General features: G+C 48.3%; 4 protein-coding genes across 4 annotated transcripts; 2 read left to right on the plus strand and 2 right to left on the minus strand.

Annotated features, from left to right (window-relative positions):
• Positions 1–667: 667 nt before the first annotated feature.
• fphA (putative sensor histidine kinase/response regulator) lies at positions 668–4,885 on the plus strand (the record flags this gene model as incomplete). Its single annotated transcript, XM_057166008.1, has 1 exon — positions 668–4,885. One exon carries the CDS (start codon positions 668–670, stop codon positions 4,883–4,885), a length of 4,218 nt encoding a protein of 1,405 aa, XP_057021607.1.
• A 3,370-nt stretch (positions 4,886–8,255) lies between these two features.
• Positions 8,256–9,582, plus strand: N7466_006612 (uncharacterized protein; the record flags this gene model as incomplete). Its single annotated transcript, XM_057166009.1, has 3 exons — positions 8,256–8,279; positions 8,360–8,595; positions 8,658–9,582. 3 exons carry the CDS (start codon positions 8,256–8,258, stop codon positions 9,580–9,582), a joined length of 1,185 nt encoding a protein of 394 aa, XP_057021608.1.
• Positions 9,583–9,820: 238 nt separating this feature from the next.
• N7466_006613 (uncharacterized protein) lies at positions 9,821–11,156 on the minus strand (the record flags this gene model as incomplete). Its single annotated transcript, XM_057166010.1, has 4 exons — positions 9,821–10,212; positions 10,287–10,472; positions 10,541–10,916; positions 10,986–11,156. The coding sequence occupies 4 exons, from the start codon at positions 11,154–11,156 to the stop codon at positions 9,821–9,823; spliced, it is 1,125 nt and encodes a 374-aa protein (XP_057021609.1).
• Positions 11,157–12,661: 1,505 nt separating this feature from the next.
• Positions 12,662–14,612, minus strand: N7466_006614 (dihydroxyacetone kinase; the record flags this gene model as incomplete). Its single annotated transcript, XM_057166011.1, has 3 exons — positions 12,662–13,332; positions 13,403–14,446; positions 14,507–14,612. The coding sequence occupies 3 exons, from the start codon at positions 14,610–14,612 to the stop codon at positions 12,662–12,664; spliced, it is 1,821 nt and encodes a 606-aa protein (XP_057021610.1).
• Positions 14,613–14,654: the final 42 nt, after the last annotated feature.

A 14,654-nucleotide genomic window follows, 5' to 3' on the forward strand; every position in this document is an offset into this window, starting at 1 on the left:
CTGTCTTGAATTTGCCACACCTTACTCGGTACCGAGAGGCTCACTAGTTCAGCCACCGATGGCTTGGCTCAGGGCGGGTTGTATGGCCAGTGAACAAGGGATCATATTGGGGAGAAGAAACGGAGTGGTTTCACAGGCTTAATAACTCCATTGTGCAGTACCTAAGACCTACTTGGGAATAGTAGTGGATCACGTAATCCACACTGGGGCCCCCTCACCACTGACCGCCCTCCGCCATTGCCGTATGCCCCTCCATACTGACAGTGTGCTTCGGACACTCCGCCTCGGATTTTCTCCAGATCTGGGATCGTCGCTATTCTCTTCCTTTTCTCTTCGTACCACCCCATATTCCCCTAGGGTCGTCACACCTCGTGGGCGTGGTTTTCCCTCATGCCATCAACTGCAAGGACCCACTCAACTTCCTTTCTTCGTACAGTTCACCTGGTGGGTCATCATCGATAATAACTGTTGGTGGATCGTGCGCTCGTTATAAAAACACTCCATCCTCCGGCCTCCCACTCACTTGCTCTTTTGCGCCGCCGAAAATTCTCGATTTAAATTCCGACGCCAAGTATTGTACGACCAACAACCAAGGGTACAAGCTCGATGCCCCTATAATAGGGCAGTTGTCCCAACCCATTCCCGACATCGATCCAGTCTGAGCACAATGTCGACAAACGGGCAGAACTCTCGGCCAGGGACCCCACGGAAACGATCTGAGAGTGTTGCCGTTCACTCTCACCCGGAATCGATGTCGTCTGTTTACGGTGGATTTGAAGGAAGAGACCGGTCGCAGTCGGTCACACAACCAGAGGGCTCACAGGGACAGCTTCCTAGTACGGGCTTCGACGCTGTGGATCGAGTTTTTCCAATTCGATCCGTAGTATCCGTGGACCGTAAGGCGGCCGACCAGGCAGCACAAGCGCGTTCAGCAGTGTCACCCACTCGCGAAGGTGCCATGCAATACCCGATCATCGATAGCCAAACTTGGAACGAGCTACAATCCCAATCGTCGCATCCCCGCTCCGAACCGGGTCCAACCATCCCCACGGATACCATTCGACATGAAACACATGCTACCGACGATACAACGGAATTGGCCACACATTCGATGGCGTCTCACGTGAATCAGCACCCGGAAACATATGCACAGGAAAAAAGTGAAAGCCAGTCGGGAAGCGCCACAACCGCGATGCCAGGATCTCAACCAACAACACGACCCAATGAACCCTATGATCATGTCACGGCTCGATTTACCCACGTCATAACCGACAGCGGCCACGCTGTGATTACAGGAAGGGATGGGAAGTCATTTCAATATTGTGAGGATGAACCAATCCGAGTACCCGGGGCTATCCAGAGCTTTGGCGTGATGATTGCCATGCGCGAGGAGGCCCCAAACAAGCTCGTTGTACGAGTGGTCAGTGAGAATTCGGAACAGTTAATGGGTTATACGCCAAAGCAACTTTTTGAAGTGGACAACTTTTGTGATATTTTGGGCGATGAACAAGCGGATACTTTGCTTGATCATGTCGATTTTGTCCGTGATGATGCCTACGACCCCAGTGTGGACGGTCCTGAAGTCTTCATCCTGACAATCCGAACCCCGTCAGGTGATAAACGCCGCTTTTGGTGTGCGGCACATGTTAGTCCATCTCAGAAAGACCTGATAATCTGTGAATTTGAGTTAGAGGAAGACGAGCTCAATCCATTAAATGTGGATGGTCAAGCCACTCCTGCCACTCCTGCAGACACAATGGGTGCTTTTCCTACCCCGGAGCAATTTGCTGCGAGTACGATCAACATCAGCCAACCCCTACGTGTTCTCCGAAATGCTCGGCGAAGAAGGGGAGAGGCTGCTGCGATGGACGTCTTTAGCATCTTCACTCAGGTTCAAGAGCAATTAGGTCGGGCCAACGATTTGAACCAATTGCTTAACACCACGGCTGGCCTGGTGAAGGAGTTGACTGGCTTCCACCGAGTCCTGATATATCAGTTTGATAGCAGCTGGAATGGCCTTGTTGTTGCTGAGTTGGTCGACCCCAAAGTCACGATTGATCTCTACAAGGGTCTCCATTTCCCAGCATCCGATATCCCTGCACAGGCCCGTGAACTCTACAAGATTAATAAAGTTCGTCTTCTATACGATCGGGACCATATCACATCTCGTCTTGTGTGTCGAACATTAGAGGACCTGGAATCTCCATTAGACATGACCCATGCCTTTCTACGGGCCATGTCTCCTATTCATGTCAAATACCTCGCACATATGCAGGTTCGCTCGTCCATGTCGATAAGTGTTAACGCTTTCAATGATCTCTGGGGTCTTATTTCATGCCATTCTTATGGAACGGCTGGCATGCGTGTCTCTTTTCCTATTCGAAAGATGTGTCGTTTGATTGGTGACACTGTCTCGCGAAACATCGAACGCTTATCGTACGCATCTCGATTGCAGGCACGAAAGCTGATCAATACTGTCCCTACCGAGGCCAATCCATCTGGTTACATTATCGCTTCCTCGGACGACTTACTGCAACTCTTTGATGCAGACTACGGGGCCCTTTCCATTCGCGATGAAACAAAGATTCTCGGAGACAATGCCCATTCACAAGAGGTCCTTGCCTTACTGGAATTTATTCGCATGCGTCAAATAAATGCAGTCCTGGCTTCACATGATATCATCAAAGATTTTCCTGATCTACATTATGGGCCTGGACTTAAGGCGATTTCAGGACTGTTATATGTTCCACTTTCCACTGGAGGCAGCGACTTTATCTGCTTTTTCCGCAAAGGCCAATTAACTGAAATTAAATGGGCCGGCAATCCCTACGAAATCGCCAAACGGAAAGAAACGGCAGGATACTTGGAACCACGTGAAAGTTTCACGGCATGGCGGGAGACAGTTCTGAGCCAGTCACGCGAATGGTCTGAATCAGATGTGGAAACTGCCGCGGTCCTGTGCCTTGTCTATGGTAAATTCATCAAAGTGTGGCGACAAAAAGAGGCTGCAATGCAGACTTCTCAACTAACGCGCTTACTTCTCGCCAATTCTGCGCATGAGGTCCGCACGCCTTTGAATGCAATCATCAATTACTTGGAAATTGCACTAGAGGGCGCTTTGGACGCGGAGACTCGTGAAAGCTTGACTAAGTCACACTCGGCCTCCAAGTCTCTCATTTATGTTATCAACGATCTCCTTGATCTGACAAATACCGAGACAGGGCAAGCTCTCATCAAGGACGAAGCCTTTGATTTGAGATACACTCTACAGGAAGCCTATGACATGCTTTCAGGAGAAGCCAAGCGTAAGAATATCGCATTTTCTATCTCCATCCAGCCCGGTATTCCCTCCAGGGTCATTGGAGATCAGCGGCGGATACGTCAAGTCTTCTCGAACATTATCTCCAATGCTATCCAACAGACCGCATCCGGTGCAGTGATAGTGGATATGTGGCGGTCGGCCAACCAAGATTCGAGCGACCACATTGCAGTGGAGATGATGGTTGTTGATACAGGGGCCGGGATGTCAAAAACGAAGCTCGAGGCACTTTTCTCAGAACTGGAGCAAGTTTCCACCGAAAATAATGAAGGAGAAGATGAGAAACAACTTGTGGACGATCAACCCCAGCAACAACGCGTGCTTGGCTTAGGCCTTGCCCTCGTGGCCAGAATTGTATACAGCATGAAGGGCCAACTTGGAGTCAAATCCGAAGAGGGCAAGGGTAGTCGCTTCAAGGTCAAATTGCAGTTCGGTCTGCCAGATGGATCCTCAGTTGATACGCCTACCGAGTCCAACATCCCTCCTCATGCGACTATTCCCCCTACGCCCATGATATCAGACCAGGAATTCACTTTGCCGCGAGGTGGAAACGAACAACGCGAACCTCGTCGTGATGACCGGCGAAGAAGCTCGGAGAGTTTGCGATCCGGGGGCAGCTCTCGAAGCGGACGAAGCCATGCGGATCGACTTATTAGCGCCATGCAGGAGCCGCCTCTTCTCAAGCGAGCGCCTAGTGAGACCTCAGACATATACAGATTCAGACATTCTACTAGTCCTCAGAGCACTGGTTATCTGCAGTCCTCGGTGGGGTCGCCCTCACATTCGCACCAAAGATCGCCATCAAATGTTCAGCAGGATCCACTTGCTACTCTATCTACCGTGACGCATACACCGCCATTGACTCTACAACCCATGTTAACTCCGCCGATTCCAGGTACTGAGAATATCAGAGACTCGGGTGTGCCAATGGGCCCTGTGCGAATTTCAGAGCGCAAGCCCAAGTCCTCGATTTCCTATCTGAGGGAACAATCCTACTTTCCTCCGGTGTCCCCTCGGCCTACCGATCCTTGCGAGACAATGTCAACTGTGGATAAGTCTTCCACAACATCAGCGTCAATGGCCCTTAGCAATTCACAGCCTCTGCGTGTGCTTGTTGCGGAAGATGACCCAATCAATAGCAAAATCATACATAAACGCCTCACCAAGTTGGGGCACACTGTTGAGCTCACGGGCAATGGCGAAGCTTGTGCAACTGCGTTTTCTACGCACAGTGGAGCTTTCGACGTCGTCTTGATGGATATTCAGATGCCCATTGCAGACGGCTATGCTGCTACCCAGATGATTCGCGAGTTTGAATCCAAGGCAGGCCTTGAGGCGCTCTCCAGCATAGCCCGCAGCAACTCCCGCATCCCGATTTTTGCAGTCTCGGCTTCGCTTTTGGAATCCGAAAAACAGAAATATATCGATACTGGATTTGATGGCTGGGTTATGAAACCGATTAGCTTTTCTCGACTGAATGTCCTTTTCGGTGGAATATTTGAGACCGAGGCTAAAGAACAAGCCACATATCAACCAGGTCATTGGGAGATTGGCGGCTGGTTCTAAGCACCTCATTATCTTTTGAATTTGACATCGGTTTATGATCATCGTTGAACATGAACTCGAAATTGCATCTCCATCACATTTTTCACGCCTTGGGACATTGGAGCCTCACCCCCTCGCTCGCGTCATTGATTTCTCATTGATTTTGTTTCCTCTTTCTTCTCTCTTTCTTCTTTCATTTCCTTTTATCTATCGCGATTTTTTTACCTGCTCGCATAAGGAAATACGGAAATACCCAAATGTTGGATGTTTTTTTATGGATATACGATTTTCATTTTTTTTGTCAACTTCTACCTGCTGCATAACCAAGCCTGTATACCCTAGATGCCTGGAGCTTTGTTCGGGATTTCTGCCTTTTGATTTGATTCATTACATTTCGAATCAAGACCACAATCCCGAATTGCATTTTTGTTTTCACTTTCTCAAAACTGTTCAATTCCCCCTTGGGGGCCTCTGTTGTGATGGATTCCAGATTAGAGATAAAAAGTTCAGCGACCTTTTCACCAGTACTGCCCACTTTTGCCTATGTATTATACTGAACTGTCAGATTTTTATCTCACATATAAGAAATTCTTAGAAAACGTTTTGGAGATATGGATCCATTTATCTGGATTCCAAGATTGATATATGGACAAGTAAAAACATATGAAAAAGGTATATTGTAAATTATAAATAATGTATGAGACAGATTAGACAGGGAAACATTGAAGTGTATCGCTAGAGGGTATAAAGCTAGAGAGTAAAATGCCGCCCCAAGAAATCGAGATATTGTACCACCCAAGGAAAATACATAAGAAAAACAAGATTGAAGAAGATTCAGTTCAAACATCGAGACAGTTCAACAAGCACAGCCGATCAAAGAGAAATAGAACTTTTTAGATACCACCCCATGGGGAATCATTTGTTTCTACCTGGGTGACTCTATCAGAGCCAACTCCACAGTAGACCTGGTGTCCGCTGAACCAACCCTCGGGCGAACAGTCTTCTCTGTTGATGAATCAGGACGATGATATGAAGGAACAGGTGAGATCACAGGCATTGTTTCAATAGAAGCCGTTTCCCGCAATGCCTGATGGAACTCAAAGGTGCTATTCTGCAAAGAATGACGGCGAGATGAAGGATCTAGACCGACGAAAAGAGAAGGCGACTCGATATCAGGACGAGCCCGAGATTGCGCCCTTACCATATCGAATATGTTCACATCGCTTGATCGGCGCGGCCTAATGGGTCCATCGTTGCACATGCATGAACTTGTGCGGGTTAACTCACGTAGTCGTGTGAGGATGGCGAACTCAAGGATCAACTTGATGCTGTAGACCATTGTTTTCAAGCTAACTTCCAGATAGTTGATTTTGAACTCGGCAACCAGGAGGAAGATGTTGAGCAACATGACGATGATATTGACCCAAATCAAGTGAAGAATCGTTTTTTTGCCTTGGCGGCCTCGTGCTTCGAGAACAGGCTGTAGGGCGCGGAGCGATTCGTAGATGTAGATTGCGCAGATGATCAAATCTTGTAAACTGAATCCGATTGCTTGGAATCGGTCCCAGATATATGCCAAGTGGGAGAAGCGAGTATCACCCACATTAATGGCTATGAAGAAAATTGACATTGGGACGTGGAGAATGAAGGCGTTGGCGATGATCATCCACAGAACCCAAGACACCAAGAATCCATTGGGGGCAACGAGATGAAGACGAGAGTAAAGGACCAAGGCTTGTCCCGTGACCATGGCATACCAGCCTAGGAGGAAGGGGATACATGAGTTCAAGCTTGGTGCTTGTGACATGTAGCGGATTTGAGCAGGAATCCCATGTAACAGAATGCCCCAAGCCGACACTTGCATGCTCCAGAAGTATAGGCCGCGGTAACGAGTAAAATGATTGAAAGTCGAAATAGCAACTGAAAAAGCGTTGAATGCGCCTATTGAGAACATTGCCACGACCTCCAGGATAGCGATGTTTTCCATGAGCAGGCGGCTCACCTCCGGAGGGAGGTATGTGACTGTGTCCATGACACAGGTGTGTTTACATGGGAGATTTTGGTGCACAGAGAGAATGAAATTAAATTGAAAAAGGGCAGGGGGGAAAAAGAGGGCTAGGGTCTAAGCCGGGCTTTTTAGAACGATCAAGATCCCCTGACACGCAGTGATGGCGTCAATGACACGGCATATATTGTGGATCTAAGATCGCCGAGGCAAGTCGATTGCAAGGTGCTTATCCAGATATGGGCCCTGGATCTCGAGTTGTAGAAGGGGAATAAAGTTGGGAAACCAGTGATCCCGGTCAACGGCGGTCGTTTGTCCGATGCACCTCGAGTCATGAAACAAAACTATGGGACGAGCCGTTGAATGGACCGTGCCCAGTGTCATAGTGGGGGAATTCCCATCAGATTCCAGGGGATTTACATAGGTCACTGAACATGTAGCTTTTCCTTGTCGAAGCTCCCGCGCCCATCCTCAATCATCTGGCTATAGATCTCGACGGCCCCATCAACGCCGACCTGGTGGTACCGATGGGATTGGGACAGATCAGTCGCCAACTTCCGTATTCAGAATGAAAGATAAACATGCCATGCAACATGTTGGTGAGAGTCTAGCCAGGTCTGTTGATCCATTTGGTACAAAGCCTACCTTTGTTGTTTGATATTGCGGCACGATTTCGGGTCAACTTCCAAGGTAGAGTTCTTTTGATAATTAATTCACTATCGAGTCCAGTGGATATTCGCACAAAGAGAGACTTTTCTCATCACACAGCCAACAGAAGTTTGGACATATCGATTGGTGCTCCTTAGCGAGGCGGGCCACCGGGGAAGCTGGAATGGCAGGCTATCGGGACGCCAAACAGGGATCTGGGGTGGCGCTTGGCATATGGAACAAAGAAACCCACAGGAGTTCGTGCACCTGTCAATTCTTGGTTGTCAGTGGCGTTGCGACTCCAGTTGTCCAGACCCATATTCGGCAATTAATTATCAAAAGTTGATCGGTGATCTCCGGGGACCATTTTGTTCACTATCCCGGAGGACGTGTTGATCTGTTGATCTGGTCTGCTGCGCAGATGTCGAGTCCTTATTGACGGAGATGCTCGGAGGCTAATTTTATCATGGTCCTACACGAATCATGTCAAAGAAAGAACGTTGAATACCATGATCATGTCCCCAATGAGATCTGGACTCTGACGATATCATAAAAAAAAAGATGGGATTAAGGGGGAAGAAAAGAAAGGTGCAGTTGTAGTAATTGTATAGAAGAGGGCTTGACTACTGAGTAGATGGAGATGGAGCCCGTGCACGTGGAATCAAACAAGCCAAACATACGTCAAGTCAGCTCCCGCTTAGTGCTCCAAACAGTTCATTGGAGCTTGTCAACTTCACCATGGTCTCTTTTTGGCCCTGGAAGGTTAGTCCTTGCTATGTCTTTGTCTGCTTTGTTGTGTTTGTTCTCTGAGACGGGCAAAAACTAACTCACTATGCCAACAGGGCGATGACAACTCGGCCGCGTCCTTCGAAAAGACACTATCCACACTCTCTACCAAGATCGCCCAGACCACCGCTCGCCTAGATCAGCAACGCCAGAGCTCTCGTCGCTTCAAGGCTCTTTGGACTCTATACTCAACCTTTGCCTACCTGTTTTATTCCATTGTTCTTGCACTGGTGCTAGGATGGGAAAGCTGGGGCGTGAAAGAGTATGCTGCCATCGCCGGCGGTCCTGTTCTGTATGACGACTCTTTGCCATTAGAAAACACCAGTCACTAATCTCAGACTCTTTTTCTTATAGAATCTATGGCGTTCGAACAATCAGCGCTCGCCTGTTTGAGTATCGCATCTCGAAGGGTCAGCGCGGCCTAGACGATCTACACAAACTACGCGAGGAGACTATTGAGAAGCTCAAGGTCGCTACCAAATACAACTCCACGCAACAGTTGCTCGAGAAGTATGGTGGCGAGTCTCCCAAGCAGTCTCCGAGCCCCAAAGCTCAACCCCAACATCCCAAGCATGCCAACCAGCAACCAACTCCTCAACGCACCGGACTTCCTCCCCCACCAACTGCAAACATTCGCCGCCCTCAGCCACCCACCGGTGCAGAAAACACTCTCCCTCCATCCTACCAGACTCCGCCCCACCAACAGCCGCAACAACAACAACAAGAACAACATCAACAACAGGTTCCCCACACTCCGTCTCCGATCCCACAGACACCCATCGACGAGCCGGGCTTCGCGCCCAACGCATTCCCCAGTTCGGGCCAATATATCGAACAGCCACACTGGTATGATCGCCTATTGGACGTGCTGCTAGGCGAGGACGAGATGCAGCCTCGAAACCGCATGGCCATGATCTGTACGTCCTGTCGATTGGTCAACGGCCAGGCACCCCCAGGTATCAAGACACCGGAGGAGCTCGGTCGCTGGCGATGTGGCAGTTGTGGGGCGTGGAACGGTGTTGAGAACGAGACCACTCAGATGTTATCCAGTCTGCGTCAAGGGTCTGTCGCCGAGGGATCTTGGGGACCGGGCCCTGGTGTGGAGGTGGATCCGCAGTCTCAGTCTGAGGTTGAGCATGAGCACGGGGATCTGACACCCCCGACGGAAGAAGAGCAGAGTACCGACTCGGAGATTTCACAACCGGAGGCGGCAATTAAACAGGAAGAGCCCCGCGCGGAGCCTGTACGCCGGTCCACACGTGGCAAGGCGAAGCAGTAGAGGGCGGTTGCATATAGGTTTTTTTTTTTTTCGGATTGATCTTGCGGATTCAAAGTCACTAAATTAAGTATTGCTTCTTGCTAGTTCACTACTTGCTGTATTATTAGATAGGCCTCGAAAATACATGCTCTTGGCATCGGAAATGTTGCAATATTTGAATGGGTAAATAAATTATTGGTATTCTTTGACCTCTTTAATTATACAAGGGTATAAAATCCATCTAACGCTAATATACAAATCAAACCCTGTCAAGGGGTATATGGACCTTCTCTGGAACTTCGTGTTGCATCGATCCAGTACCTGAAAATGAACCAGCTTCGTAGCTTAATCGTACTTCAGTCGTTTTCCTAATCCCACCTTCCTCCGCGAGCATCTCATCACTATCATTGTCCTCTATAACGCTCACAAAGTTGGATGTCATATGTCGTGCATGTGGCTTGGAATGGGAGTAGGTGTGAAGCTCGGTAGATCGGCCATGGTGGTTCGTTGTCTGGCCAAGGGTAGATTTGGCAGATGTCAAGAGGCTATGGAAGACAATCATAAGGAGTGGTCTGATGGGAGGGATGCATCCGACAATGAAGACGACCCATTTTTCGGTTTCGTTTAAGATGACTAGTTGAGCCATATAATCTGCGACCCGTTAACATCATTCTCGACGGTATACAGTATGTGATGAAATCTGAGGGGGTTCTCATTCCACGTACAGGTCACGTCTTCTGTCTCTGCGAGTACTTGTAGAGTTATAGTTTTCACAATAGCGCAGACACAAGCTGCCACGCCGAGACCCATCAAGACACAGAGACCTATTTTGACTCGGCGGTTGAGTCGCACGTTCCAAAAGAACACCACTGGATATAGAGCCAACACCAGATCACACAGTGAGGAATAACCTAGACGATTCTCTCATCAGTATTCTTGCTTTGCACGTTTTTGGAAGTCGACATGGAAATGTACTCACTGCCCTGGAAGTATGCGACCTGTTGATTCCGAGTTCTCCCACTACATGTTCCAGGTAGCGCATTGTTCCATAGCTTGGGAGTCGGAGAACATTGCTCGAAAATCAAGGCAATCGTTATACAGTTGACCACAAGATTGCTCAGACCAACGGACCAAAGAAAGATGACTTTCTTGCGACTTTCAGGACCATGGATCTGTTGTAAAAAGGCGACGATGGCGAGTTTCCCGGTGGCCGTTGCGAAGATTCCGAGTGACTGGTTAATCCAATTCCACTTGATGGCGTTGGTGATTTCAGCGTCGGTGAGACCGGCTTTGTGCGCACCGAGGCCCGAGTTGACCCCCAGACCCAAGAATACTGATCCGATCGAACCAATAATCTGCTCTGGCAGTCAGTTTTCAGTTGCGAGAAGGAAATGCAGGGGATGGGGGAGGGGGTATAGCATTACAAAGGTGAGCAGACTCAGGTATAGATCGCTTCGAATGTGTCGAGTAATGCGCCAAGTAGTGAAAACGCGAGCGATGATGAGAACCAAGGCTACGCTGCCTTCGATGATTGTTAAAATCACGAGACCTTTGCCATTACTAGCCAAGGCCGCCTGGGCACCTGAATTGGCCATACTCTCTCGCAGAAAAGAAGGAAATGCCAGAAGAGCAGAATATCCATAGGTGAAAAGGCAGATTGGAGAGGAATCATCGTGCGATTCCGCGAATTAATATAAGAAAGTCTTTCTCCAAATTGGATTTCTTTTAACTCGTGGATGAACCCTGGATGGGACATCTCAGCGAATTATTGGAACGGGGGGGGGGAAGACTAGTACCGGAGTCGGTCCCAAGTGGAGATATGGGCTTGAATGGACGGGCATCTGTATGGCTTGTACCTGCAGGGATCTTGGAAGTTGATAAATTGGCCCCAGGTGAGAAAAAGAAATTTGTCGTGCGAGAGAGTGATCACCTTTCGGCACTTGTAGAGATCTGATCCGACTGTCCAGTGATGATTGTCATTATTGGTTTGACTGGTCTCTTTGTGGAGGAATGATCTTTGAACCAGAGATGATGATCCATGGAAGGAGGATCATTACTTCATTAATGTCGCATTCGGATTCAGTGCCCCGGATTTTGAGAATCGTGTGGATCATTGACTTTGTGGTGAGAACGAATCAGAGCCATTTTCCAATGGTCTTTTGTAGAGATTGATGAATAAGAGACTACTACTGTTAGTAACTATGCCGTCTGATTTTATTTCCAATTCCTGATTCTGCTATTTCCAATGCTCTTTGACTCTCTCTCATTACTAGTACATTTTCTTTTCTTTTTTCCCCTTTTCCCCCCCCTTTTTTTTTTCTTCCCTTTTCTTCTCTTCCTTCTCGTAATATTACTTCTCCGCGGCGTTCTTGTACTTCCCCCGCATTCAGGGCCCCACCGGGGTTCTTTGGTGGAAATTGTGGGAATTGTGGAAATTGTGGACCTCAAGATTATATTTCTACAAGAGCTGATTCGATGTTCCCCAGCTTAGACTGACGCGGTGCATCAGAATAGACTTTGCGGCTGTTACCAGCCATATTGTCCATACAAATTTTCAAACCCCTTGATTCCAAACTCCTGTCACCTTGGACATGGAAAAGATCCTGATCCAAGATTCATTGAAAGTCCACGTTCAATATGATCGTCGGGTACCGAATCTACCGACTCTCCCGTCGGCTAACGGGGCTCCACTGTTTTCCCCCAAATTATCCGACATCGTCTCCAATTTGCCCTTCACTGATGCAATCGCCTCCACCTGGGCACCAAGGTGATTCCAATATCTAGCCATCAGCAGAGATATTCAGCTCGGTACCTGTATCACTGTTCTTGCCACATTTGGAGGTTAAACTGGCGCGCCTAGACATGTGCCGAGGTATGACTTTGTGTATCGTTGGAGACTTGGTTAGTCATGTCAACTCACAATCTAAGTAACATTGTACAGTGGTTGATCAGGGTGGTTCACTGTTCGCGTGCGAATTTGCCAAAATTAAGTTATTTGATTCTTCGAATTTAAAATTAGATAACAAAGATCAACTGAACATTGAAATTATACATTGTGACAACCCATCCGAGTCTTCAATATTGAGAAGACAGGAAGTGATCAGGGAGATACTTTGAATGCTGCCTGTATACCCGTGATAATTGCCACAATACCACAGGCACCAGGGTCAGGGATACCCTTGGTAGGATTCTCGTCTCCAGCACTAGCACCCACATAGGTCGACCGTCCAAACGAGGATTGCATCCACTTAGTAGCCTCTGCTCCATCTTGAGCAGCCTTCAGTCCTCTCTGCAATGCATTTGCAACATTTTCTTTATCAGTAAATACCGCCGTCGACAATTCGTTGATGAAAGGAATCAATGCATCCATCAAAGTCCGGCTGTTTTCCCGCGCATTGGTGTATCCCTTGAGTGTTTCCAGAGCCTGAGTAGCGCTCTTGGCAAATAGTTCGATATTCACGTTTTTCATTTCATCGTGATTCTTTTGTACAGCGGAGACGAAAGAGTTCAGGAAAATACCATAAAGCGCTCCGGATGTTCCACCCATTCCGCTGCGGACGGATGAGGCCACTTTCATCAGGCCCTTTGATAGGCTTGCGAGATTTTCGTCGTTTTCTCCGATCAAGGCATGGGCGGCTGTTGCTCCTGCTAGCAACGTGGTGCCACAATCACCATCTCCCATTAAAGTATCATACTCTGTGAGGTTCGGCTCTTCCAATGTCACCTGAGAGAGAATGTTTTCAAGAACAGCTGTGAAGATACGTTTGTCGCCTAGTTAAGAAAAGAAAACGTTAGCAATCGAGAGCGGATGTCTTCGGATAAGAGACATTCAGAAACTTACATAGGATTTCCTCGTTCAATTTGGGGGAGCGGGATCGCTCCTCTTGTTCTGGTGTGAGCGTTCCTTGAGCGATTTCTGGCAAGGGCTGACATGTAGCCCAGCTGTTTGATTTCACCGGTTCATCGAGCAAGGATAGCAAATTGATATCTGATTGGAACAGTTCGGGTGTGAGGTTGGCGATCGTAATACTAAAGCCTGGTGCATCCAGAGCTGTCAAATATGTGTTGACGTAGATCCGTACCGGTTTTATGTCGTATTCGTCTTTCAAACACTCGAGCACAACATTTGCAATGGCCTGGAGTTCAAGCACGGATAGACCACCCAGATCATTAACCATCAAAGCAAGCTCTGCTTTGCTGTGAGGGATTCCGTGGAATTTCAGGAACCCATGTTCGGGGTCATTTTCATTTAACAAGAGCTTGCACATTTGGCTCACCAGCTTTTCGATAGTGGGCTGTGGTGAGATTCGCTGAGCTCCCGGCTCGTTGTGGATACCCATTCCCAATTCGATTGTGTTTTCAGGAATGGAAGGCAAATCAACACCACCTGGAAGGTTGGCATAATCCAATGAACATCCGATCGTCGCCATGTTGTCGGACAAGTGCTGGGCAACCTTGGCCACATTGGCTAGATCCAGTCCCCTGGCTGCGGCGGCACCACTAACTTTGTGAACCAAGACCGCGCCGGCCAAGCCTCGACGACCTACTAGCTTGCCCCGTGAATAAGGCACCGAGACGTCGTCCGCCACGGTCACGATATGGGTTGGAACTCCAGTCTGGGCTTGATATGTCTCGGTGGCGAGGCCAAAGTTTAGCTTATCGCCTGTGTAGTTTTTGACGATCACGAGAATTCCTCGCGGTGTGGCGACTCGATCAAAGGCCGAGATGATCTGGTCGAAGTTTGGTGAAGCAAATACTTTTCCACAGACTGCTGCGTCGAGCATTCCTTCACCGACGTAACCTGCATGGGCGGGCTCATGACCCGAGCCACCGCCACTGATGATACTCACTTTTGTGCTGGTATGGCTGGTTGGACGATATAGAACTGTGGGAGAATTATGTTAATTGTAAATTGTCTCATATTTCATCTGCTTTGAACACTCACCCTTGTTGGCAGAATCATATCGAAGACTTGGGTTCTGTTGCGCCAGTGACTTGCACATATGGTCGACAATGCTAGTCGGGTCACTGAAGAAGGCTTTGGACTTCATATTGGAGTATGTATTCCTCAAACTTTGATTTCCAATAGACAA

The sequence above is a fragment of the Penicillium verhagenii genome (assembly GCF_028828195.1).
Source record: "Penicillium verhagenii strain IBT 33310 chromosome Unknown utg000006l_segment0_segment0, whole genome shotgun sequence".
In the NCBI taxonomy this organism is placed as follows: Eukaryota; Fungi; Ascomycota; class Eurotiomycetes; order Eurotiales; family Aspergillaceae; genus Penicillium; species Penicillium verhagenii.